This window comes from Octodon degus, unplaced genomic scaffold (genome assembly GCF_000260255.1).
Source record: "Octodon degus isolate 3935 unplaced genomic scaffold, OctDeg1.0 scaffold00003, whole genome shotgun sequence".
Lineage (NCBI taxonomy): Eukaryota > Metazoa > Chordata > Mammalia > Rodentia > Octodontidae > Octodon > Octodon degus.
In genome coordinates this window covers 22,782,254-22,808,150 of record NW_004524579.1, presented here as the reverse complement: position 1 = coordinate 22,808,150, position 25,897 = coordinate 22,782,254, and the positions used below count along the sequence as shown (strand labels likewise).

Sequence of the window (25,897 nt, the reverse complement as noted above, 5' to 3'; positions counted from 1 at the left end):
TAGTAGACCAGATTAAAAAAATCAAATTTTCATGTAAAGAATTTTCTTTGATTACTGCTTGTCTGTTAAATTGTTGACCATCTTGTTACAAAAGATGGTAATTTTAAAAATTTGATTTATTTTATTTTACTGTATTTTTTTTGGTTGAATTGTTTTTTAGGGAAGGTTTATTTTTTGTTTTTGGTGCCAAGGACCATACCTAGGGCTTCCACCTTGCTAGGCAACCCTTCTACCACTGGGCCAAATCCCCAGCCTCTTAAAATTTAATTTTTAATTTTTTATTTCTTTAAAGAGAATACAAAGTGGTACAAAAAAGAAAAAAAAATTAGAAATGATATAGAATTTCACTATACAGAATAATATGAACTCAAAAATGGTTGCTGTACTACATAAATTAGTTATCTTCAAATTAGTTGTTTAGATTGCCAAAAATAAACATTAAAATAGGTATTAAAAAAGGAAAAAAAAAGCATAAGAAATTAAAAGGAAGAAAAAAGAATAGGCATTAACTTTTCCTTTCAATAGACTAGCAGAAATTTGCTGTAGGATTATCCAACCTATCCTACATATGTACATAAATATGTCTTTTTCCTTTCTTTTATCCTTTTCCTCATCCCAGTTTTTCCTTCCCTTTCAACATTCTTTCCTTTTCGTAGTATCTATTTTTCTGTTTGGATTTTATTTACTCTTTCCGGTTCTTACTCTAGTGATATAATACAGTGTTTGCATATGCAGGTCTTATTTATTTCACTTTCCAGTATGGTCTTTAGTTGTATCTATTTACCTATAAAAGGCTAAACTTTTATCTTTTTTATAGCTGAGTAATACTCCATTGTGTAAAAATACCACATCTTTTATCTGCTGCTCAGTTGATGGGCATTTGGGTTGTTTCCAAGATTTAGCTATGACAGATTGTGCTGTTATAGACATAGGCACACATTAATCACTGTGGTATATTTTCAATTCATTTGGAAAAATCTGGGAGGGGAATAGCTGGGTTGAATGGCACCTCCAGTCCTAGCTTTTGAGGAATCTCCACACTGATTTTATGGTGGTTGTACCAGTCTGCACTCCAACCAGCAATAGAGAAGGGTTCCTTTTTCCCCACAACACCTCCAGCATTTGCTATTGGCTGACTTTTTGATGATAACCATTCTTTCTGGGGTCAGATGGGACCTCAGCATTTTTTTTTTTAATGGAACTGGGGATTGAATTCAGACCCTTGTGCTTGCCAGGAAAGCGCTTATTCTACTGAGCCATCTCCCTGGCCCTACAGCATTGTTTTAATTTGTATCTCTTAAATGATCAATGACGTTGAACGGTTTTTCATATATTTATTTGTAATTTGTATTTCTTAATTTGTGAGGTATATATTCGTCTCAGATGTCCATTTTTGGATTGGGTCGTTAAATTCGGCGGGCTTTTTAAAAATTTATATGTTCTAGATGTCCTTTATCGGAGGGACATTTGCCTAAAATTTTTTTCTTGTTCATGGGTTTTCTTTTTATTCTATTTGTGATTTCTTTTGATGTGCAGAAACTTAAAGATGCGATCGCAGTTGTTGATTCTTTGAAGTATTTCCTGTGCAGTTTGGTTTCTGTGTGTGAACTCTGTACCTAGCCCTATGTCTTCAAGGTTTCTACCTACTTTTCCTTCCAGGAAATTTGGTGTTGTAGTTTTAGTTGTAATATTTAAGTCTCTGATCCATTTTGGCTCTGGCTTAGTCTTGGTGATAGACGTGGGTCTAATTTTAGCCTTCACCATGTGGAAAGCCATTTTTTTCCCAGCTACACTTATTGGACAGACTGCTTTTCTTCCAGTGAATGTATTTGGCTCCTTTGTCAAAGATAAAGTGGCTGAGTGTGTTTGTAGTTGTGTCTGTCTGTGTCTTCTCTCTGTTTCATTGAGCCTCTGGTCTCTTTCCCCAGGACCATGCTGATTTAATCACAGTAGCTTTGTAGTATAATTTCAAGTCAGGAATTGTGATGCCTCCTGCTTTTCCTTTGTTGCCCAGGATTGCTTTTGTTCTTCTAGATCTCTTTGGTTCCAGATGAATTTTAGGAATATTTTCTCTAGATCTATGAGATATGCTAATGGTATCTTAATTAGATTGCATTGAATCTGTATAACAAGTTTGGGAGTATGGCCATTTTTACGACATTGGTTCTTCCTATCCAGAACCAAGGAATATTTTTCCATTTTCTGAAATCCTCTTTGATCTCTTTTTTTTCAGAGCACTATAATTTTCACTCTACAAATCTTTTACTTCCTTTGTTAGATTGACTCTTGTTAAATTTTATTTTAAAAAGAAAAAAAGCACAAAGGCAAAAACAAAATATGATAAAAACAATACAGAATTTCAAAAGGTGATAAAAAATTAGCAATAGTTGTTATATTACATATTGTTATCTTCATAGTAGTTGCTCAGATCACCAGACATAGCATGCAAAATCGATGAAGTGTTTAAACATTAACTGTTCCTTTAAACAACCCAATAGACATTAGTACAATTACCCCAGCTGTCTTGTGCTTTGGATAAAGGAAAACTTCATGTAAGATATTTTTCTGAGGTGTTTGAAATTAACCAAGGTGTTCAAGATTGTAAATTGGATGAAAAACAATGTTAATTTAAGATTATTTAGTTAGCACTTTTCTGAAACTTAACTGCACTGAACCCAAGGGTAGGAAAAAGTGGAAATAAAGTTATATAGTTGGTATTACAGGATACAGTTACCTCCAGGAATTTACAGCCTTTAAAGTTGTCCTAAATATGTAGTAAGGCTACATAATACAAAGTTTTCTGAAACCTGGGCCTGCCTTAGACACTGGGAACTACAATTAGTTAATCATGAGGACTTCAGTTGCTCAGCATACTTCTTTTCTTTAAAGCAGTCAGCAGTGGCATTACCCCTGGCTGGAGAGTGATGCTGAGGTGGCCTCCAGCATTGTACAGTTATTCACCGACTGTGTTGAAACATTGCACGAGAATTTTAAAGGTAGGGAGATGCTGTCTTATGTCTCTGATTAATACTTCTGTTTTCCAAAGGTCTTCCAAGTCATGATTTTACCTTCGCTTTCCTATTACTTTTATTTTAGTTTTTGGACAGTTACCTGTGATGGAAGCAAGGACACCTATAAAATTACTTACAGAGTTTGTAACTTCTTTTTGTTTTTTGAAATTGCTGTACTTTTGTCAGGTATGGAAGAATTATAGCCATTCACTCTTTAAGTGTTGCCTATGCCTACTTTTCTTAGGAACCTCCCTATTGCTTTTTATAATGACTGTACCAATTTATATTCCCACCAACAATATATAAGTTTCTTCTTCTCTGAATTCCCTCCAGCACTTATCTTGGGTAATGACAGTGATGCTGAGTGTTTTTTGAAGTATTTATTGACTGTGTGTGTGTGTATGTGTGTGTGTGTGTGTGTGTGTATAATTTTTTCCTCTCAGGTACTGGGGATGGAACTCAGAGACGCTCTGCCACTGAGCTCCATTACTGTCCGGAGCCAGTAGGTCAGTCAACGAAGGTCACCTGGGAGAGGAGCAGGGAATTGAATAGGGGACAAAGGACAGGAGACGCGAGAAATGGAGACAAGACAGGATTCTGATCAAGTCTTGTTTATTTAGGGGAGGTGCTAGGTATATATAGTGGAGGCATAGGGAAATGAAGTCGGCGGGTAAAAGGCGTGAGTAACTAGGCAACTGGGCCATGACAGGAAGTCCCACCTCCGGGGCATAGCAGGAGACTTATGGGAAATAGGCGGGGTAAGAACTAGGAACCTATCTCATCAGAGGTAAGGGAGGCGGAAGTCAGCGTCACTAATGACACTGATGCACCAAGAGAATTTTATAGGTCACAGGCACTCAGGTGACTATTAAGGGCTATATGGCACGGAGTCATAATTCACAGGACTTAGAAAAAGATTCACTTGCAATAGTATTGGAGGCCTGGAGTTATTATGCCTTCCACACATTACTAGCCCCTTTTTATGTTATACTTTTAAATCAGGTCCTCACCAGGTTGCCCAGAGTGGGCTTAAGCTTTTAATCTTTCTGCCACATTCTCTTGAGTAGCCAGGATGACAGGCATGTACCACCATGCCCAGCTTTGCCATTCTTTGAGGAATGTACAATCATTTCCTCTTGAAGAATATTGTCTTCCTCCAAGATGCTAAATGAATGACACATTAAATGCATGAGGCAGTGTATATTGTAGGTAGCAGTCTGTAGAAGTGTGTTTGAGTAAAAAGCCATATATTTAGAAATTTTTTTTTTTTTTTCCCTTTTGTGGTACAAGGGATTGAACTCAGGACCCTGTGCTTGCCAGGCAAGCACTTATTCTACCGAGCTATCTCCCCGGCCCTAGAAATTTTTAAGGAAAGCTGATTACTACTTACCAGCTGTTCTACACCTTTGGTTTATTGCAGTTGCCCAAGTATTCATCTTATTGATCTGCCAGTGTTCCCTTTTCCCATACGTGAAAATCCTTGAAATTGGGTAAATGTTGAAAAGTTTAGATTTTAGACTCTTAGTTCAGATTTGTGTCTCATAATGGCTTCCTTTTGAAAAGGTAAACTGTCAAGTGTGGTAGCAGACACCTATAATCCCAGCCCTCATGAGGCTGAGGCAGGATTCAAGGCCAGTCTTGGTGACATAATGAGACCCTGTCTCAAAAAAATCTATCCATCCCAAATATATAAACTAAAAGCATTCTGGTGTAATTTTTTTTTTTTTTTTAATTCTAGACAAACTGTTGCCAGGCGATGAAGGAGCCCTTCGTCTGCACCTGATGCATTACTGTGAGGCCTGTACAGCGCCCAAAATGCCAGAGTTTATTCTGTATGCTTTTCATAGTGCCTACCAAAAGCTCCCGTGGAAAGATCTGTATCCCGACCATGTGCTCATGGAGGCCTTCTTCAAAGTGAGCCCTTTACCCTTCTTGTCACTTCTGAGAGACCTAGTCAGTAGCCTGTTCAGTGTGATTGTTCTGCAGAGGGACTACTTGTGCCTGTGTACAGATTGCGTGCTACCTCAGCAGTACTATGGATAATAGCAGCTCACGGAAATAATTTAATTGTTTAGTTCATAGATGATTGGAAAACATTTACCTCATCATTTTTAAAACCCAGAGAAATATTTTGTCCTTATTTTATATTTTTGTTATTTTTTTATTAATATATCTTAATAATATATAGGAATTACATTCGTCATGGGAATTGTTATATACACATATCATGTCTTAGTTTTACTTCTTCCCTTGCCCACTCTCAAATCCCTTCCCATCTCCACAAATCTACCTGTTTTCTATTGCCTATCCTTTATTTCGCTCTTTAAATTACTTATATTTCAGGTTTTCATATAATAGAAACGACACACTATTTAACCTTCTGTATCTGACTTATTTCACTTGGCGTTATGGTCTAAGATTTTGTTTTTAAAATGTCAGTAAACTTTAGAGATAATGTGTGAGTACATAGTTCAGTGATTTTTGTTTAGTGTTGATTGGTGTACATGTTTTTCTTGTGTCATTTGAACTACTTATTAAATGTTTTGCTAAAGAAATGTGAATTGGTGCTCAAGCTATTAATTCTTTTTAGCAGTTATATGAGTGAATAATTAGATTATAGGCAATAAAAATAATGATGCATTGTGATTATAGAAAGAACTACAATGATCTGAAAAAAGTGCCAGTAAGTGTATGTGTGCATCTTCAGTAGAAACAGTAGTTACAAAAACAGGTACTGCAGTGTGATTTATGTATGAGTCAGAAATCTGGAGCTGGTTTTGTCATTCTTTCTATTTAAAAAATTCTCAGTAATAGTGGCTTAGGTTTTTACGATAGTTTCAGTTGATTTGTTGAATAGTCATCAGTTGATTTATGTTTAGTCTTAATGTATTTATTATTGAAACACCTTAAATGCTTTAACTGATACAGATCTGCAGTTATTTATAATGACTAGTAAAGTATACTAAAGCTTTTAAGTGCTTTGGTGAAACTTCACCCAGTGTAGCTGTTAGAGCCACTCCTCTGTAGCCAGCCCCAGGGAAGCAGAGGGCAGTTGTTCTAGAGAAATACTGGACCTCAGAGTGCTTTTATAGCTAGATTTAGACTAGAGAAATACTAGACTTCAGAGTGATTTTATAGCTAGGTTTAGTAGATGAGGCAGGTACTAGGTAGATATTTAATTATAATGTAAATGAAAGTTGGCTTAAAGGGCTGGGAGATTAGGCTTTTACTAAATAAGAAGATGAACTTCACTGTATGACTGATTAATTGGTGTGTTGGTCTGGCCCAGTAGACTATAGAGTCTAAAGATTTTACACTAATGATACAGGCTCCTAACCTACTCAAAACTTGGGCTTCTTTAAAGTTTTTGTGTCTTGTTGGCATAATTTTATTTATGTATATACAGTAATACTTTTGTTCATGAATTTAATTCTTTCCATGATTCTGGTTATAAACCAAATTGGATGAGAACTGTATCAAATTCACTGGTTAGGTTCAATGTTGACCTTACAGGGAAATCTGATTTGGTTCTCATCCAGTTTGGTTTGTAACCAGAATTATGGAAAGAAGTCATGAAATGAGGTGTATGTGTGTGCGTTCAGTTTTTGGACAAGGCTGATGTACAGAATAGATTATAAAGGAGGATGAAGAATCATTTTCTATGAGGGAATAGATTTAGTAGCATAATATAAGATGTGAATTGTCACCAAATTCCATTGATCATAATTTTGTAGACCATAATAGAGCTTTTTTTTGTTACTGGGATCGAACTCAGGACCTTGTGCTTGCCAGGCAGTTGCTTAAGTCACTAGGCTATCTCTCCAGCCCTATAATAGAGCTTTTAACCTTCACTTTTATTTATTTATTTATTTATTTATTTATTTATTTATTTATTTATTTATTTATTTTGGCGGAACCGGGGATTAAACTCAGGCCTGTGCGCTTGCCAGGGAATCGCTTATTCCATTGAGCCATCTCCCTGGCACCTAATCTTCACTTTTAAAGGAAGAATTTTGACTTAGACCTGATTTATTTTAAAGAAATTAGAAATAATCAAACAAGCTTATAAAATATAATTTGAAGATTGATTATATATTGTAAATATACTCCCCCAAAACATCTCTAACAGAATATAAGGATTATGCAGTCATTAACAATTAGAGTGACATAGACACATTTTTATAATATTACATTGACAAAGGTGATATAAATATTACACTAATGTAGAGTTCTCCAAATGTGATCTTAGGGACATCAAAATGACTATCACCTGGGGACTTAATGGAAATGCACATTCTTGCTCTTAGCCTAAAATCTCAAGGGGCAGGCCCAGCAATCTGTGTTTTAGTGGTTCTCCTAGTAGTTCTGATTCATGCCTACCTTTAGGAACTATACAGACTATTAATGGTCCACTTTCATCCTATCTGAACACACCTTAGATTCTGACATTCCTATAACCTCAGTGACTCACTGTTGCAGGGAATCTCCATCTAGGGAGCTAGGGGAGGGCTTTCCTCTCCTGTTACAAATTATTGGGACAGATAATAAAATCCAAACAGGTTTGTCCCAAAATGTTCACATACACTGAGCATAGAAGGAAAGTTAGTATATGTGCTGCCAAAGCGAGCACATGAAGGAAAGTTAGTAACAATGAATACTTAAATCTCTGCAGGGTAGGATTATGAATATTTATAATCTGAGAAAAATTGTTTTATAAAATTTATGAAAATTGATTTGTATACATTTAAAGATATATCAAACAGCAAAACACTGACTTGTGTGCATTTGTGTTTAGGTGGAACGAGGAAGCCCTAAGAGCTGTTTCTTGTTTTTCGGGTCTATACTCTGTGAAGTAAATTGGGTTAGTGTGCTGTCTGATGCCTGGAGTCCTAACCCCCAGCCTGAAACTAGGAGCATGATCGTCTGCCTTCTTTTCATGATGGTTCTCTTGGCAAAAGAAGTTCAGCTAGTAGACCAAACAGTAAGTTTGGGGCATTTGTTCTCAGATTTGGCTTCTTGGTCCTCAGTTTTCTCCAGGTTGTGGTTTTCATTTGCTTCCCTAGCACCTCTGTCAGTATGAAGAGATGCTTGGAACGTGAACTGTGCCTTCGGCTAGATCATTTTTCCTGGGAGAGTCCGTTGTCTGGTCTACATTGTGAAGAGAACTCCACAGTTTAGACTATATAATCAATTTTATTTTACATCTCAATAATTCCTACTTTATTGTACTATGTGTCCCTTAAGTTCATTGTTGATATGTATCACCAGAGCAGAATCCTTTGAAAATTGGATCTTGATAGTCATTTATTTTTGCCTTGATTTTACTAATTACTTTTCCTAGTGCCAGCTGGAGTAGATACTTGACATCGTGCTTAGTGTCTTTTTTTTTCACAGACTAGAGACATTCTGGGGACTTGGGGGGCTCAAGAACTAACACAGTCTTAAGAATCTGTGTTTTATTTTTCAGGACTCACCTTTACTTAGTCTCCTTGGACAAAGTAGCTCACTTTCATGGCATCTTGTGGATATTGTGTCATACCAGAGTGTATTAAGTTATTTTAGCAGTCATTATCCTCCATCCATCATCCTGGCAAAAGAGTCTGCTGCTGAATTGATTGTGAAGCTCCTGAAAGTGGCTGCAGGCCTTTCCGTTCCTATCGAGAACCAGAAACATCTTGTAAGTTGAGAGGGTGATTAAAAGGTAGAGGGTGTTCTTTGAGACAGAACGTTCTATAAGTGCTACTGAAGATAGTCTTGAACCTGCTGACTGCTCAACAGAGAAAGCTAGGAGCTCTGTGTCACTGTGTACTCATACTGGCCTCTTGGGCCCTTTGGTTTGATTCCTTTTGCTAAGACTTCATTCCTAACAGCATCACATGTTGATCAGATCAGAGTTGATTGAGGCCTTGCAATGGCCCACTAGTTTAATTACCTGAATGTCATTGGTAGCAGAGTGGCACAGAAGATGATGATAACAATTTTAGGTCTGACAGACTCAGATCACAACTCACTGGCATGCTGACTTTGGGCAGGTCTTAGTTTTCTCTTCTGAATTTGAAATGCCATTTCTCAAAGTGCATTGTGAGGATTGAACACAAAAGTTTTGGGAAAAGTTCCTGGGGAAAAAGTCATTGTTTACTTAGTTCATTAATGGAGTAAGAAGTGATGTGGGGATGGATGTGTTTTGCAGGACCTAGGAGAACATGGGTTCTTTTTTTTTTTTTTTTTTTAACATTTATTTTTTTTAAGTTTATTTATTTAGTGTGTGTGTGTGTTATTGTGTGTGTGTGTGGCCAGCTCAGCCCACCAGGGGGCGGGGCTGGCTGGCATGTGGTGCTGGGGGATTGAACCACGGTCCCTGTGCTTTGCTTAGCTTAGCTTGTTCTAAGTAGGTGCTTTAGACCACCGAGCCATCTCACCAGCCCCAGAACATGGGTTCTTGTCCAGGTGTTGACTGTGTTTCATATCACCTGACATATGTCCCTGGCTCACCTGAATGAGGCCTTTGAGTGAAATCTGTCCTTATCCTTCCTACCCAAGTGTCAGTGCAGTGCCATGCTCTCAGGGTACAACCAGTTGACAGTCCTTGCTTAGATTCATTGGAATGATCCTTTTTTTGTTGTTTGTCAGGATGTAGTTCCAAAATGCCAAGCTTTCATTCATCAGATGGTTCAGTTCCTCAGCGACCTAGAACAAAATGGAAAAATCACCTTTGCAGTTCTAGAGCAAGAAATGGCTAAGCTCTTAGATGATATCATTGTCTTTAACCCACCCGGTAAGTGACCAATGAGAAATCATTTATGTAGTGAATTTCTTCCATATGTGAGGCATTATGGGATAGTGAAGATGAGTAAGACCCTGTCATTCCTATATCCAAAGAGGCAGTGGTCAGGCATGGATCTCTTCGGACATGGGACACTCAGACTCTAAGTGTTACGAACTTGAGTCATTCACTCAGAAAAATGTTGGTATGAGGTGACCTGGACTGAGGTTTGAGCTGGATGATTGGATTTAATGATTGAGAGGTACCAGGAGATCTTTGAGTAAGTAGCTTTCTTACCATTTGACCTTTCTAGCGTCTGGTTCTTAACTAGGAAAGCCACCTGTTGACTTGTCAAGATACTTTACAGAGAGTGATTCTGCTGCTAGCAGGTTGGTGACCTAGACATCCTGACTGCCTGCCCTGCTAAAAACAAACAAGAAGGCTCCCTGCTAAAAATAAACAAGAAGGCTGTATAAAAAGTTTTTGGGAAACCAACAAATAAACATACCAATAGAATGGCAAAAGGATAGAAAGTCTCAGAGACCAGAGACAAAGTGAAAGGAGAAGCTTGTAAAGGCAGATGAAGTAGTGAGGTTAGCTTCATTTATACCTTGTGAAGGCACTTGAGGAGCTAATGAGGTCCAGGGCTGCCCAAGGTAGGAGCCTAAAAAGAGACTACGTGTGCAAGCCACAGGGCTCTCACATCTTTACTGCAAGGATGAGCCAGAAATCAGCATGCTGCCATGAGAGGAGTACAGACAGTTACCTTTCTCACTTTGGTGTTGGGCTAGCACTCTGAGTGGCAAGGAAAGAGATATATTTTGAGAATTAATAAATATATGCTCATGTGGTCTTGAAGCAAGGCTATCTACTTTGTGAAAGAAAAGATTAAGAGGGAGAGAAGAAGGGGAGGGGCAGAGGGAAGGTGGGAACAAAGGAGGGAAGGAAGGGTCAGCAGGCAGTGCTGGAGAAAGTGATGGAGGTGGACCTGTGTCATTGGGCCAGATAAGCTGAATAATAGCTGGCCAGGGAAAGTGAGCAAAGATGTTCTAGAAAGACTCATCAGAAGAGTAATAGGATCAGGTAGTTTTAGGGAAATAATTCTTAGCCCTGTTAATGATGAACAGGCTAGGATCTGTATTGAGGCTCGTTGCCATGATTTTTACGTATGGGTCATACTTAGAAGGTAAATTATAATCTGAATTGCTATTCAATTGAAATTGAGATAAGGCCTTTATTTCAAAGAATAATACGCAAATATATGAAAAAATTCATGTATTCATATTGTTATTATCTCTTTCCTTAAGGTTCTTTTTTCAAAGTACTTATTTCCTGGTTGATCCTGCAGTAACATTAAATTTAGAGTTGATTTAACACTGAATAAGTAGTGAACTTGTTTTGATGTATGTGTTGAGATCTTCCAAATTCTTAAACTATTCCTGTTGACAGATACAGAATCATCAGTCCTGTTCTATTTAAAACAACAACAGCAACAAAACAACCTAATTCAAGGAAAGTAGAAATAATTGGCAAAAATTATGCCTATTAAAACTCCTAGGGCTGGAGAGACAGCTCATTGGCATACACACCTGATTGGAATGCGCAAGGTCCCAAGTTTGATCCTTAGCACCACACACATACACACAAAAAAAACCCACGTAAGCAATAGGGCTGACTAGATAGCTCAGTGGATTAAAATGCCTGCTTAGGCAGACATAGGTACTGGGGTTTGATCACCACCATGCTGTGCCTGTCCCGCCCCTGGGGCACATTGAGTCTGGGCATGATGGCACATGCCTGTAATCCTAGTGCTTGGGAGGCTTGAAAACAGTAGGATCACTCCGAGTCCCATCTGTTTAGTGAGACCCTGTAGACCCCATACTAAATACATGAAAAAAAATCTCCTTTAATGTTTACTCTTAAGCAATAACTTTGATTCTGTGTAAATCACCCTACAATGTTGATAGCATTGGCCATAGCTATGGTAGGGTGTTGGGTAATGTTGCTTAGTAGCTCACCAAACTGAATGACTGCTGCAGTCCTTTATGTATTTGGTTTTGCATTAGCAAAATTTGGAAAATAAATGTAATTAGGTGCATTATGATAAACTTACTCTTTCACACCAGTTTGTTATATGTGCATTAAAGTTATTCTTCTGTCACACTGCTGTACTCAGGAAACTCTTAATAGTTTGCTTATATAAAATACTTTTGTGCTATGTCTGTCCATAAAAGCCAGGTCCAAAATCTTCCTTCTGGTCCTTGGAGAGCAACTAAGATGGAAGCATTGTTGTCCTTATGATCACATTGCAACCACCTGAGTATGTGTATGTGTGTGTTCCCCTTCAGACATGGACAGGCAGGCCCGCCACATGGCCCTCTGCAGCCTCTTCATGGAAGTCCTAATGATGATGAACAATGCAACCATCCCAACAGCTGAGTTCCTGCGGGGCAGTATCCGGACCTGGATTGGTCAAAAAGTCTATGGGCTGGTGGTGCTGCCTCTTTTAACAGCAGCCTGCCAGAGCCTGGCTTCTGTCCGTCACATGGCAGAGATTACAGAAGCCTGCATCACTGCATACTTCAAGGAATGTAAGATGTCACCTTTTCTTTTCATTGTGCTGGTCTTCCCCAGGAAAGGTTAAAGTTTTGTCCGCAGAAGGTACCTGTAGAATCTTACCCACAGAAGGTGGAGAAAACTTCTGGTCCTTGTCTGTTGGTTCAGTCACACATTTCAAGGGAGAAGAGCTCTAATGTATTTTGTATACCAGAACCTTTTTATAATAATGATCCACTATGTTATTTCCCCCCTTTTGGATCACTTTGGTTAATGAGTCTTCATAGAAATGTTTTTGTTTCTTGTCATGGTGCTTACACTATATGAAGGGGTTCCTCTTTCCCGTCTCCCACCCTTCCTTTTTCTTACCTTTGCTCTAAACTCTCAGACTCTTGAGACAATGTAGTCTGATTAGTAAAAGTTGCTCAAAACAGCCCTTCTTAACTCTGACACCCAGATACATATTATACTATACAGTAAGAGAGAAAAGAGAATATTGAAGCAGGAGCCCAGTAAGTGCCTAAAATCTGCCGCCTTCTGCTCTATCCAGACAAGCCATGAACCATCCATGTCTGTCCCTGGAGGCGCTGGGCCTGTTTCTGTGTATCCAAGCCTTATTCTCTCCAAAAATTAAAAACCATTAAAATAATACTCCTAAATTTGTGTTTCTAAGAATCAAGGTTTTCATCAAAATGAGAGCCAAGCTTTGGTAAGTAAGATACTTATGATGCATCAAATGGGAACAGTTTTCCTTGGAGAGGTAAAAGTATTCATACATACTTCAGAATTGTTTTAAAGTTAAAACTATTAGATGACCACTGCAGCCAAGGTTAATGATCTGATGAGAAAGGTGATTTGCAGATGTGCAGTCCTCAATTTTGAGTCCCCTCGGTGCCATCAAGTGTGAGGGCTTTCCAGTTGAAGCTGCAGGGTACCTTTGACTTTTGTGGCCTGTAGAGCTGATGTGAGAAATTGCTGTTTTAACATGAATAGATTTTTTGCAGTTGTTAAACAATTAGACTTTTTCTTATATTTTGATTCCTCTCTTTTTCTTTTCTTAGACTCCATCAATCAAAATTTAGGATGGGGGCCCATCCTGGTGTCCCTTCAGGTTCCTGAGCTCACCATAGAAGAGTTTCTGCAGGAGTGCCTAGCTCTTGGCAGTTACTTGACTCTGTATGTCTACCTGCTTCAGTGTTTAAATAGTGAACAAACTTTAAGGAATGAAATGAAAGTGCTGCTGCTCCTCAGCAAGTGGTTGGAACAGGTGTATCCAAGGTATGTCCGCCTGTTGGCTGCTGTATGATACTTGGGTTTGGTTTCATTTGAATTGATTTAATTAAGTACAGTATATATTTAAGGACATACAACCAAGTGGCACATAGAAAACGTAACAAGGCTATGAGGTATAGTTGTATTTGTTTGGGAAAAATTCATATTTTGATGGGTTGACCTTTTGAGCAAATTTTTTAATGTCCTAAAACAGTGGTGTCAAACCTATGGTATGGTGTGGTAACAGGATGTTTGTATCATTGAAAGCTCTAATGGTTTGACATCAGTGACCTAAAATAAGCATTTTGAATCATCAAGCTTCAGTTTTCTTGTAGAGAAAATAATCCTTAGTGTGTTGGTTACTTTCTTGTTGCTAAGTTTAGAGAGGAAGGGTTTATTTAGTTCACAGTTTTTAGAGGTTTTATTCCCTGTTTGGCTGGCTTCAAGGCATGCTGGCTGGGTAGAGAGGCATTGTAGAGTAGAGCCAGTTCATGGCAAACAGAAGACAAGGGCAAGACAAGTCTCTTTTTGTCCCTTTTGTTGTATCCTGGCTCTGGGAATAGGGCAGTAACTAACCAATTGGTGAACTGATTCAGTAATCACACACTCTTAATCCTAGCATTGCACTATGAACCAGTCACCTGATTCAGTCACTGTGTTCAGCCACCTCTGAGAACGCACTAGCTATGACCACATGATGCTTTTGGGGGGACATCTAGACACAGGCTGTAATACCTAGCCTAAGGTTATGAGGATAGACTGAAATTTTTGAACAGAAAGCCAAGACAAAAAATCTGGTATGAACTAAATGTTTGATAAATGTTAGCTGTTACAATTCTGTTACCTTAATAACATGTTTTATTAAGAGAATCATCATAGGTTCTTTGTCTTTTTAGTTTATTAGTGCTGTACACAAGTGTCATATGAGTGTGTGCATTCCTTGTAGGAAGTTGGTACAGCTACATAACTAACACACCTTAATTCCTTTTTCAACCCTTTTCCCTTCCTTCTCTCCCTCTTCCCTTGGCCCCCTTCCTTTTTTTTTGTACATCTTTCTAGGACATGATGCTTACATTGCTCTGTAGAGTTGATACATATGTATAACAGACACATCCCTTTTCCCTTCCTTCCTCTTTCCTACCGTCTCTTGATCATTTTCCCTTTGAGAACAGTCTGTCACAGTCCTTATAAAAACTAAACTAGACATTCCATTTGATGCAGCTATGGCTGTTTTAATTATCTTTCCAGAAGAGTTGAAGACATCTTATTAGTGATACATGTACACCCATGATTATAGCACAATTTAAAATAGCTAAATCTTGGAAGCAGCCTACATGTTCATCAACAGATACATGGATAAAGGAAATGTGTACTTATACACCATAGAGTACTTACTACTGTGCCATGGAGAAAGATAAACTTGAGTCATTTATAGGAAAGTGGTCACAACTTGATCATGTTAAGTAAGATAAATAAATCAAGCTTAAGTATAGCATTGTTTCTCTTCATGTGAGAAACTCAGAATAAAAATAAAACAGCCTAAGCTTTTTAAGTACTAAACGTTGCCATTACATCAAACTCAGGCTTTCAGTTAAATGCAAATGGAAAAATATCCACTTCTGATTTTATTTCTTCTGGTATCTCCCCCAGCTCCGCACAGGAAGAGGCAAAGCTGTTTCTGTGGTGGCACCAAGTCCTCCAGCTGTCCCTGATTCAGATGGAGCAGAACGACTTGGTCCTGACGGAATCTGTTGTCCGGATTCTGCTCATGCTTCAGAGCAGACAAAGCCTTGTGGCTGAGGAAAGGCTCAGTTCAGGGATTCTGGGGGCGTTTGGGTTGGGCCGGAAGTCACCCTTGTCCAACAGGTGAGGAGCATGTGTCACTGCTCTCAGTAGGCTTCAGAAGTGATACTGGAAAAAGTGGAGTCTGATCACATCTTAGTATTTGAAAATAGCATTTGTTGGGCTGCAGGGGCTGGAGGTTCGATCCCCGGGCCTGCTATGCCGGCCCCACCCCCAGGGCACACTGAGCTGGCAGTAGAGCCTGGCCATGGTGGTGTGCACCTATAATCCCAGCTCTTGGGAGGCTGTAAACAGGAGAATCACTATGAGTCCGATCTAGTAGTGAGACCCTGAACACCCTATAGACCCTTCCCTAAAATACCAAAAAAAAAAGCATTTGTTTCTTGCTTAACTGTAAGTTCAAGTAGTGTATTTCAATGGTAACTCCTGTCTTTTGACATTGTAGCTTGGTTGCACTACTGATTTTTTTTTTTTTTTTTGGCTTTGAGCTAAAAAGTGATGGCGTATAGGTAGGTCAGACCACTGTAGTCAGTCATCTATTTGTGGGCACTTCGTCCTGCAGAATTTGTGAGGGGCTCCAATGAGCTGCTTAGTCAGCAAGTTGGGCTGAGGTCTGTTGATAAGTAGGGAGAAAGAAGTCTCTTGTTGCTATGGATAAGGTGTGAGTTTGCCATTAATCCTTCATCCTGTCTCATAGTACTGATTTATATGATGTTTTTCTTTTTTCATCTCTTCCCCCTTTTTTTGGTATTTTAGGGAAGGGTCTATAGGGTGTTCAGGGTCTCACACTAGTTCAGACTTGTAGTGATTCTCTTGTTTACAGCCTCCCAAGAGGTGGGATAACAGGTGCGCACCACCACACTCAGTCTCTTATTGCTGTCTCAGCGCATCCCTGGGGTGGGGCCAGCACTGCTGGCCTCGGGATTGAATCTCTGGCCCCTGCACCTGCTTGCAGGCACTTTAATCCACTGAGCTATTTGGCTGGCCCTACCTTTCTTTTCTTTCCTTTCTTCTTCCCTGCCTTTTCCCCTCTCTGACTTCTTTCTCATCCTCCCTTCCTCCCCTCCCCTTACTCTTCCCTTCCCTCTCGTCTTTTCTTCTCTTATTGAACCCTGGGCTGCATGCATGTTAATTACACATTCTTACCATTGAGCCACATCCTCAGCCTCCATCATAGCTTTATTTTCAAGCCTCTGTCAGAGTTGAAAGGAATTGCTGTACAATTCTGACATCATTTGTCTTCTGGAGTAGCTTTACCATACTGGGAATCACTGTTTCTACACAGTTAACCTCCTGCTGCTTTGTTTATGGTGAAATGTAGCAGAATTCTTATTTTCCACTTAAGTTTGGATTGTTTACATTTTGTTTGATTCAAGTCCTTTTATTCTGTTTTTTTAAAAAAGTTGCAGTAAAATATCATTTAAAAGTTACTGTCAAAAATTTACTCTGATAAACATTAATATGTACATTTCACTGACAATACATTCACAATATTACAGCCGTCACTTGCTGACTTCAGGATAGTTTATAACTCCAGAAGGAACCCGTGTACCCATTAAATAGTGTACCCATTAAATAGTCACTTCATTCCCTTTCTGTCCTTAGTTTGGCAGATACTAGTTTTCTTTATGATTTTATGTATTAAATCCTCCTTTTTGGACATTTTGTAAACATAGTTATACAGAATATGGCTTCTGGTCCTGCTTGTGTCACTTAGTATAAAGTTTTCAAGGTTCATGTGTTCTGAAGCATGTGTCAGGACTTTATTCTTTTAAGAACAGTTGAATAATATTCTGTCCTGTTTGTCTCCACATTTTGTTTATTCATCCATTAATTGATGGACATTTGGATTGTTCACTCTTGCTGTTGTGGATAATGTTGCTATGAGCATTTGTATACAGACTTGTCACACAGCTGTTTTCAGTTCTTGTGGATATGTACATAGCAATGGAATTTTAGGGTCATGTTATTACTGTTTGTTTTACTTATTAAGGAAGTACCAAACTGGTTCTCATGGCACCTGCACTGTTTACATTCCTATCAGCCGCATATAAGGGCACCAGTCATTTCTAGTCTCTGCTAACACTTTCATTCTTGAATCTGACTTATGCACATTTTTAGGGTGGTTATTAATGAAACAGAAGATAAAAGCTGCTTCTTGGATCATATTTGATTTTCCTGAAGAGGCTGACTATATGATAAATCTGGAAACGCAGTTATTTATTTATTTATTTATTACAGAAAAGACTTTATTTTTAAATGTCTACTTTGAGAGTGAGTTGCTTCTTCTGACCTCCCCCTAACACCCTAGGTTCCGAGTGGTTGCTCGAAGCATGGCTGCCTTCATCTCAGTTCAGGTTCCTGCAGAAGACCAGATCCGTTTGAAGCCTGGCTCTGAGTTACATCTTACTCCCAAAGCTCAGCAGGTCAGTAAAAACACCTTAACGGATAAGGGTTAGCAGTTTTCTATCACGCCTTCCCCAGGAGGTGGGGAGGTGGCACTTTTGACCTTCACATTTGATGACATGGTAGTACAATGTTCCCTTTGGTGTGCTTTCCCTTTTGGAAGATAGTTACCTGTTTTGTGAGTCTGAATGTTGACCACCATCTGCCAGTGCTGGAATAACCCATTAACAGCAGAATATCACCTGTGAGAAGTTACAGTTTACACACATGGAAGTGATCCTGTTTCTGTAACTCATGGGCAGGTGTGAAGTCTGTGAAATACCTTTCAGGCTGTATATGAGGAGTCTGGGACATTTCTGTGGTCCCAGGACCTGGCGGAGTATCAGCACCTTGCTTTAGCTGTGGCCACAGGCCATTGGCACCCTCTTTGCCTACCTTCCATTACCCACACTCAAAGTAATGACATGATGCATGTTCCTCGCATACTTCTTTTTGGGATTTTTCAGACTTAGTAAAGGCCATCTTTGCAAAGATTAAACTGTGTAAACTATCAGAGTGGACTATTTTCGAAGCTAAATTTAAGAAAAAGAAAGGGGTGGAGAGAGACATCGTTATTCAAGGGAGTGTCTTGCACCTCCTGCCTGCCAGCACTATTTGGCAGCATAGGAAGTAAACCAAAGGCCTTCACACTGAACTGCTTGCCTAAGCTCTTTTTAAATTTCGGTACGCAATCTCTTAAGTGGCTAAGTTGTCCATCCTGAGCCTGAGCTTGTGATCCTCCTGCCTTAGCTTCCTAGATTGCTGGTATTATAGACACATGCCACTGCACCTGGATTTTGTCCTTTTCATTCCTGTTCTTAGATTGAGCTCTTCATATAGCCCTTAACTTGGTACCCAGATCCCTAGTTGTTTACTTTCAATGCTAAGACTTCTGTCTACACAGCCTTCTTTGTAATTTTATTTCTAAGCTTCCAGTTCATTTACCAGCCTCTCCCCCAATTTTTAATTTTGAACAAAGTAGAACTCCAAAATGAATATATATTCTCTAGTGTTACAGTTCCCATCCATAGGAGTGTGCCCCAGTGGAGAGAGGAAGCTTTCAGAACCTTGGAGTTGGGGTGAGTTTTTGCAGTGGGAAAACAAAACTTCCCACCCCAAGAACTCCTTCTCTATTGTTTTGCTTCCTTCATGTATAGTCTCTTTCCCTTCTCTTCTCTAAGGGAAGGAAAAAATTAAAATTACAGGACCACAACGTTTTTATTTCTTTGAAGAGAGATGTGAGAACATGTTCTCTCATTAGTTCTGTGCTGTTTGTCATATGGAATTGGAAGGAACTGACCTGTACTTTGTTTGTTGACTGATTTAGTGACCTTATTGTTTACCTACAGCAGCACTTACCAGCCATTTTCTTTGGAATTTCATTCAGTTAGCTTAATATGCTTTTATTTTATAACCTAAGAATGAACTCAAAAGCCAGTTACATAGGCCTCACCTCGGTGAGATGCATCTGATGCCTGTGTTTTCCTTTTTAGCTCTGAGAAGGGAGGGAGCCAATGATCTGGTGGGCACTACAAGGCAAGTTCGGCAGTTGGTATAGCTGGTGGGCAGTCACACCAGAGCAGCTGCTGTATTGGCTCTTGGCAGGAAATGGTAGGGAAGTAACAGCACTAAAGGCTGCAGGCCTCCTGTGTGGGTTCATCAGTGGCTGCCTTCTGAACTCCTGACTGTGGTTCAATGTGCTTCCCTCCCTTGAGGCTCCTGGTGGAACCAGATGATGATGGTAGGTGTGTTCTACCTAGGGCAGTTGGTGCTGTGCCTCTGTAACCTCTTGCCTTCTTTGTCTTCTAGGCTTTGGCTGCTCTTGAGTCCATGACACTGAGTAAGCAGTATATTGAATACCAGGATCAGATATTGCAAGCTGCCCAGTTTATCAAGCATCCCGGCCATTCTCTCCAGGATGGGAAAAACTTCCTGGCTCTTCTTGTTAACAGTCTCTACCCTGAAGTGCATTACTTAGATAACATACGATAGTAACATTAAGGCTCTTGAGAAACCTCATTGTTGTTTATGTTTACATTTAACTTTGCTTTGCAGAAGTAATCACTCAGTTTCACTGCAGAGCCTAGTTTAGCCAAGGAGGAGTGTGTGTGTGCTTGCGTGTGTGTGTGCGTGTGCGTGTGTGTGTGTGTGTGTGTGTGTGCACTTGTATGCATGCATATATGTTCTTGTCTCTTAAAATTTTCTGGGGGATTTTTAGTTATGCTCATCACAAGTGAAATTTACTAAGTTCCACTTGGGTACTAAACCACTAACAGTTGGTGAATGCCCCGGTCACCTTAGCAGGGCTGCAGGTAGAGTCTTCATATGTTTCCTCTCTCCCATATTATTTGAATGTTAGGACTCCCATCTCCTGATTTGACTGTCTCATGAGTCAGGTAGAGCCCTTTGTTTTGAACCCCATTTGTATTCTTCCAATGTTAAAAAATCGACTTTAATGATTTCTGCATTTCTCAAATGTGAGGAAATACACCCTCTTCAAAGTATTATGTTATTTCTCTCAGAAGGGATGTAAAGGTGCTGAAAGTGAAGTATGTGCAAAGTGTAGCCAGCTAATCCTCATTATAGCGGGCATCAGAGGGGGTGATGTGTTTGTTTCCATTAATAGTATATGTAGGAGCTTCTGTCAGCATCAGAGTAGCAAGGCTGGCGCTCTGTGGTGACCACGTGTGCACGTTTTATGTAGTCCACATAAGTGCAGACAGGGCTCGCTCCTGGGGACCTTCGGGTCCCTTCCTTCTCTTTGGTCTCCACATTCACATTACTTTTGGCCCTGTTGATGCTGAAGTTCGCAACCCATGATAGACACCAAGTTTGCACTTTGAATGCCCCACAGTTGAAAGGGAGATGGAAAACTTGGTTCTCTATTTTCTGCTTGTTTCTTTTCTCCACATTTAAACTCAAATGAAGCTTGAGGACCTGCTGAAACATTTATTTTGGAAACTGGGCCAGGTTGGAAGAATTTCTAAAATCTGGCTTTTTTTTTTTTTTCTTTGCATCAGGAATCAAACTCAGGACCTCGTGCTTGCCAGGCAGGCACTGTGCCACTGAGCTGTATCCCTGGCCATTTGGCTATTTTGAATAGCTGTGTGCCTTCTGTCCTTGTTAGCCATTCATTACCAAAGCCTGTCCTCATCTTTGCCTTGTACTGTTGTAATCTTCTTGCTCATATTATTTCCCCCAGGAATTAGCAATTTGCTTTCTGTCAACATATCTGTAATTCTGTCAACTCAAAATGGATTTTGTTTGTTCCATAATGTGTCTTTGTTCGTGGATTATCTTTAGCCTGAGAATTTTTACCTAAAAATGTCTAAAAGGTCACCAACATCTCTTAGAGAAATAGAAATATAGCTGACAGAACACCGCTTTCTTCCCACATGCCCATTCAGTCTTCCCTCTCCCACTTGGAGGTTTGTTGGAACAATTCTGCCTCGCAGCCAGACTTGGAGCTCTGACAAAGTACCTCTGTTCAGAGTTTTGTAGGATCACATGGTGTCAGCTTGCAGGGACACGTCTCATCTCTTTTTGTTGTTCTCACTTTTGAATCAGCTTCTCCTATGTATAAGAAAATTCTAGAAGTTGTAGACAGTTTAATTGGCTGATTTGGCAGCAGTGATTTTATGACAGGAAACACATGCTGTTTTCTTAAGCAAGATGAAATTATTGATATCCTAGAATGTGAAATCTTAAGTATGCACATTTTAAAGATAATTATGATTAATCTGTTAATTTTTTGGAGTTTATAATATTTATAATATACTTGATGTATAAAAATTATTAAAAATAAAATCAGTCTTTGGTTGTGTTGGATTCGAATCTGAATTACAGGCATATCACGAATTTGAGAAGTAGTCCTGTTAAGGTTGATGCTGATTTTAAAGCCTGATGTCATCTGGTTTCTAGACACTGGGCTAGTCAAGAGTGTGGCAGCTTCCATAAAGGAAGGGCTGTAAGCAGGCCAGCCTGCCCACTGCTCACCTGGGAATGAGGTTTTGTTTGAAAAGACCATCAGCCTCTGGAGTGCACAGGGCTGCAGTTTCAGAGGCAGTGCCTGGTGCTATGTGTGGATATTGGGATCAAGCAAGACCAAGGCCTGCTTGCAGGCTGAGCAGTGGAGCATGCTTGACTCCTGCACTGTAACCAGCAGTGTCTTAATGCTTTCTAGGAGAAAGATGGGGCAGCATTCTGGTCCCAGTGAAAAGCACCTGTTCTCCGTTCATCATACCTTAGCCTGCAGTAGAAACATGGGTAGAGAAGTGGCCTGGATACCCTCATTTCCTTTATCCACTCCTGACTAGAACAGTGAAGGGCAGGAAGCTTGACAACAGGGTGTTAACAGCAGAGATGTCCTTAACGTGTTTCTACAGTGTGAGAGCAGCAGGTGGAGTGGGGACCCGTAGTCATGCACATTGGGTCTCAACTCCCCACTTTCTCAGTTTCATGATCAGTATGTTGGCTCAGCTACCAAATGCTCCACCTCCCCAGGGTCTGTCTGGATCTGTCTTTGATGTGGAGAAAGTCCAGCGCAGAAAATACCACCGTCAGCCTCACCCTAGCCTAACTTCCCATGTTCCTCATGAGTAATCACCAAAGCCAGTGTGCCTGTGTCCATGCCCTTCTACTTAATGCTGGTAATAGATATTTTTGTTGAGTTTTTATTCCTAAAACTTTGTTTTGGGACAGGAAGTAGATGTCATAGGATCACAGATATGTAAACCCTCCTGGGCTCACCTTTCAGTGGGAATCCTGTCTCCCCTCCACTTGCCAATGACCTGTGCTCATAGTCCTGCTTTACAGCAAGCCAAGGCGTCTCTGTGTGATGTTGCCTCTTGGGGCTCTTCTGGAAGCATCCCAGGTAGGGGCTGTTGGCTTCCCTCTCAACAGACATTTCTCTGCTGGTCACATACTGACCTCACTCCCAACCTTTCACCTTCCCTGGCTAAATGCTCCAGACTCATTACTCCTGTTCCACCTGATATTCAACAGGCCTTCCCTGGGGGAAAAGTGTCTAAATCCCATGTTACTGTGCCCAAGAGTAGCAGAATAGTTCTAGGGCGGGACCAGATTAAATGATCTTATTTTGAGATAAGGAATTTGCTAAGAAATGTTACAACTTTTTAAATGTACCAGTGTAATATCTTTCACTGAGAGAAGTTTTTCTTGGATTTAAAAACCACTCTGTTGGACATAAGTACTTCAGTGTGTTCAACTGTTCCTCTTGTCTAATGTTGACTTTTAAGAACCACAACTTTATTCTGGTCAAAATGTGCAATATTTATTTCTTCTTTGTTCAACATTTAAGATGCTTGTAAAAAGGGTGAATTTTTATATAATAAACAAATGAGAATTGGTTAAGTAAAATTGTGCAAATAAACCACATTGAACTGTAATTTACCCATGATGGACCTTTCTCATTGTTTTGGGCAAGTTGGTTGGCAGATCTCTTTTTATACATAAATCACACTACAAAAAAATTTAAACTAAGAAGCTTTCATTAGGTTTTGTTGGTATATTTTGGATATACATAACGATCACGTTCATTATAGAGAATTTGGACCTGTACATGATACAGTTTGTTTTTTTTCCTTATTCTTCCCTTTTATCCCTCCCCTCATTTACAAAACTTTGTTTCCCTGTTTTTCTTTTCTCATTTGGAAGTTTGTAATGGGCAAAAGCTTTGTAGTTTACCACAATGTTAAATTTTTTTTTTTTTTTTTTGTGGAACCAGGGATTGAGCTCAGGCCCTTGTGCTCGCCAGGGAAGCGCTTATTCTACTGAGCCATCTCCCTGGCCCCTTACCACAATGTTAAGGCCTCTCAGTTCAAAAAGAGTTTATAATTGGGTGTTTAAGAGTTGGTGTTGGGGCTGGGACGACCTCCGAGCAGTCTTAAGTGCCTGCCGGGCAAGCACAAGGACCCACATTTGGTCCCTGGTACCACATGCCAAACTGGGGCCCTGCAACCAGGAGTGATGGCACACACCTGTGGTCCCAGTGCTGGGGAGGCTGAGACAGGAGGATCACTACAGTCTGAGCTGCGTAGTGAGACCTGTATCTAGTGAATAAAATTTTTAAAAATTAAAGAGTTGGCACAGGGCTTGGCATATAGCTCAGCGGTATAATTGTCTGCCTGGCAAGGGTTCAGTCCCCGGTATTGGCACAGACAGTGGCCTACTGGGGAGATCAGGAGCCCCTCAGTATGCAGTGTGGCTCTGGCAGGTAGAGGTTAGGAGACACACAAGACACTTGAGGCCTGAAGGATGGTGCTGCAGCTGGGCAGAGTTGCCGGCAGAGGGCGGTGTCCCCATTTTGGATCTGCCTGAAAAAAATCTACCTTCAATGTTGGAGTGCCAGGGAGTTCCTTAGTAATTTTCACAAATATCTATAAGACACACCTTAAGCGGGACAAAGAATGCTGGTGAGTTGCACATTCTATTTGGGATGAACATCAATTTAGGAGTTCCCGGGGACAGCCTTCTGGGCGTGGGGCATGTCTCTGTCCTTGTCAGGGCTTGACTGATTTTGTCAGATCCACAAAATTTAAGGATTGGAAAGTGGCTGGTGAGCATGCTTGCATTCCTGGGGTTCTGGGACAAGAATATGGAGAGCTCCAGCGCTGCCCCAGCACTGGGAAGTCTGATCTGGAAAGCTTCCTGGCCTCAGGAGAGTTGGTCTAGCTGTGCTGGCTCCAGCGTGTTGATCGTGTCTGTGCTTGCTTGTCAGCAGCAGAACCTGAGTGCTCTGAGAGGGTGGATGAGGTGGACAGATCTGCCCCATGCAGATCTCACAGGGATAGCCCAGAGGGATGCCGCCTTATTATCCTCGCTCTGCCCCTGGGAGCAGCTTCTTTATGGGAGGCTAAGCAGGAGGCTTTCTATGCCAAGGTGTCAAGGTGTACACTTAGAGGAGGGGCTCCTCTCAATGAGCTCCATGGCTGATCACAGCTGGAACTGCTCTACCATGGGCTTTTTTTTTTTTTTTTTTTTTTGCGGGGTAGGGGAGGGGTGGGGAACTGGGGATTGAACTCAGGCCCTTGTGCTTGCCAGGCAAGCACTTATTCTACTGAGCTATTTCCCTGGCCCCTACCATGGGCTTTTGAGAGAATGGTGCTTTTTCTGTTCCCAAGTAGCCCTGCTGCCGAGTGCAAATCCCGCAGCAAGGACTGCCATATCATTGTCAGCACCCTTGTACTTAAGCGGCAAGAAGCAAGCATCAGACTTATCAGACCTATCAAGTGAGCCTCAAACTTCTGTTTGCCAAAGAACCATCCAGAGTCAAATGGAAGAAAGCAACAGGTTACACAGGATATTTGGAGGGCGACTGGGTGAAATTCGAATGTGGGCTGTAAGGGAGTGTTACGGCTTGTGTCTCGATGTCCCCCCAAGGTCTCGTGCAGTCATAGGTAGCACATACAGCCTGGTCAAGTAAGGGCTTTTCAGAAGTGGCTGGATCTAGAGTGTGTGGTGCTGGGATCAAGGGGGTGTGAGTACCAAATCAGTCCAAGTAACCTAGATGGAATATAAAAGGGCAGGAAGAAGCTGTTATAGTCATTTGTAGTTTAGTGCCTTCTGCCTTCTGTCTTCTGCCCCCATGGCTGTGCCCCTGAGCTATGCCACCCGGCCTTGCAGGCAGCTGATTAGGAACTGAAATCTCTACAAACTGAACTACATGAACCTATCTCCTTGTGAGTGTTGGGTATTTTGTCTCAGCCATGAGAAAAGTAACCAGATAGGTTGTATCGTTGAATTATTACTGATTTCCCCAAGTATGGTGATAGTGCAGAGGAGAAGAGTCTTGTTATTTGGAGGTGCCTGGGGTGAAGTATTGCAGTGTCAGACATTATAAATTATGAACACACACACACACACACACACACACACACACACACACACACACACACACACCCTACCGGAGGACACAATTAGGGGTTTAGAAGGGCACTTGGGTGATCATCCTTTTCAACTTTTTTAGAGTGTGTTTAAGAAATGATTGTAATAAAAGTTAAGGCAAAGTCTCCTAAAGAACTTGCTT

The 25,897-nt window shown here is 40.4% G+C and overlaps 1 protein-coding gene across 2 annotated transcripts in view; it reads left to right on the top strand.

The window, feature by feature from the left end:
• Epg5 (ectopic P-granules autophagy protein 5 homolog) overlaps window positions 1-23,238 on the top strand; it is a 121,170-nt gene extending 97,932 nt beyond the window's left edge. Inside the window, exons 35-44 of one of the 2 annotated variants that reach the window (XM_023714574.1) lie at window positions 2,893-2,996; window positions 4,750-4,925; window positions 7,807-7,992; window positions 8,479-8,688; window positions 9,642-9,786; window positions 12,123-12,365; window positions 13,392-13,608; window positions 15,253-15,468; window positions 17,717-17,831; window positions 19,660-23,238. In XM_023714574.1, the coding sequence (XP_023570342.1) occupies window positions 2,893-2,996; window positions 4,750-4,925; window positions 7,807-7,992; window positions 8,479-8,688; window positions 9,642-9,786; window positions 12,123-12,365; window positions 13,392-13,608; window positions 15,253-15,468; window positions 17,717-17,831; window positions 19,660-19,842 (1,795 nt within the window). In that variant the 3' untranslated portion in view covers window positions 19,843-23,238. Of the gene's footprint in view, window positions 1-2,889; window positions 2,997-4,749; window positions 4,926-7,806; window positions 7,993-8,478; window positions 8,689-9,641; window positions 9,787-12,122; window positions 12,366-13,391; window positions 13,609-15,252; window positions 15,469-17,716; window positions 17,832-19,659 lie in introns of both variants that reach the window. The other variant, XM_023714568.1, reaches the window with a different exon arrangement.
• The last annotated feature ends 2,659 nt before the right edge of the window (window positions 23,239-25,897 follow it).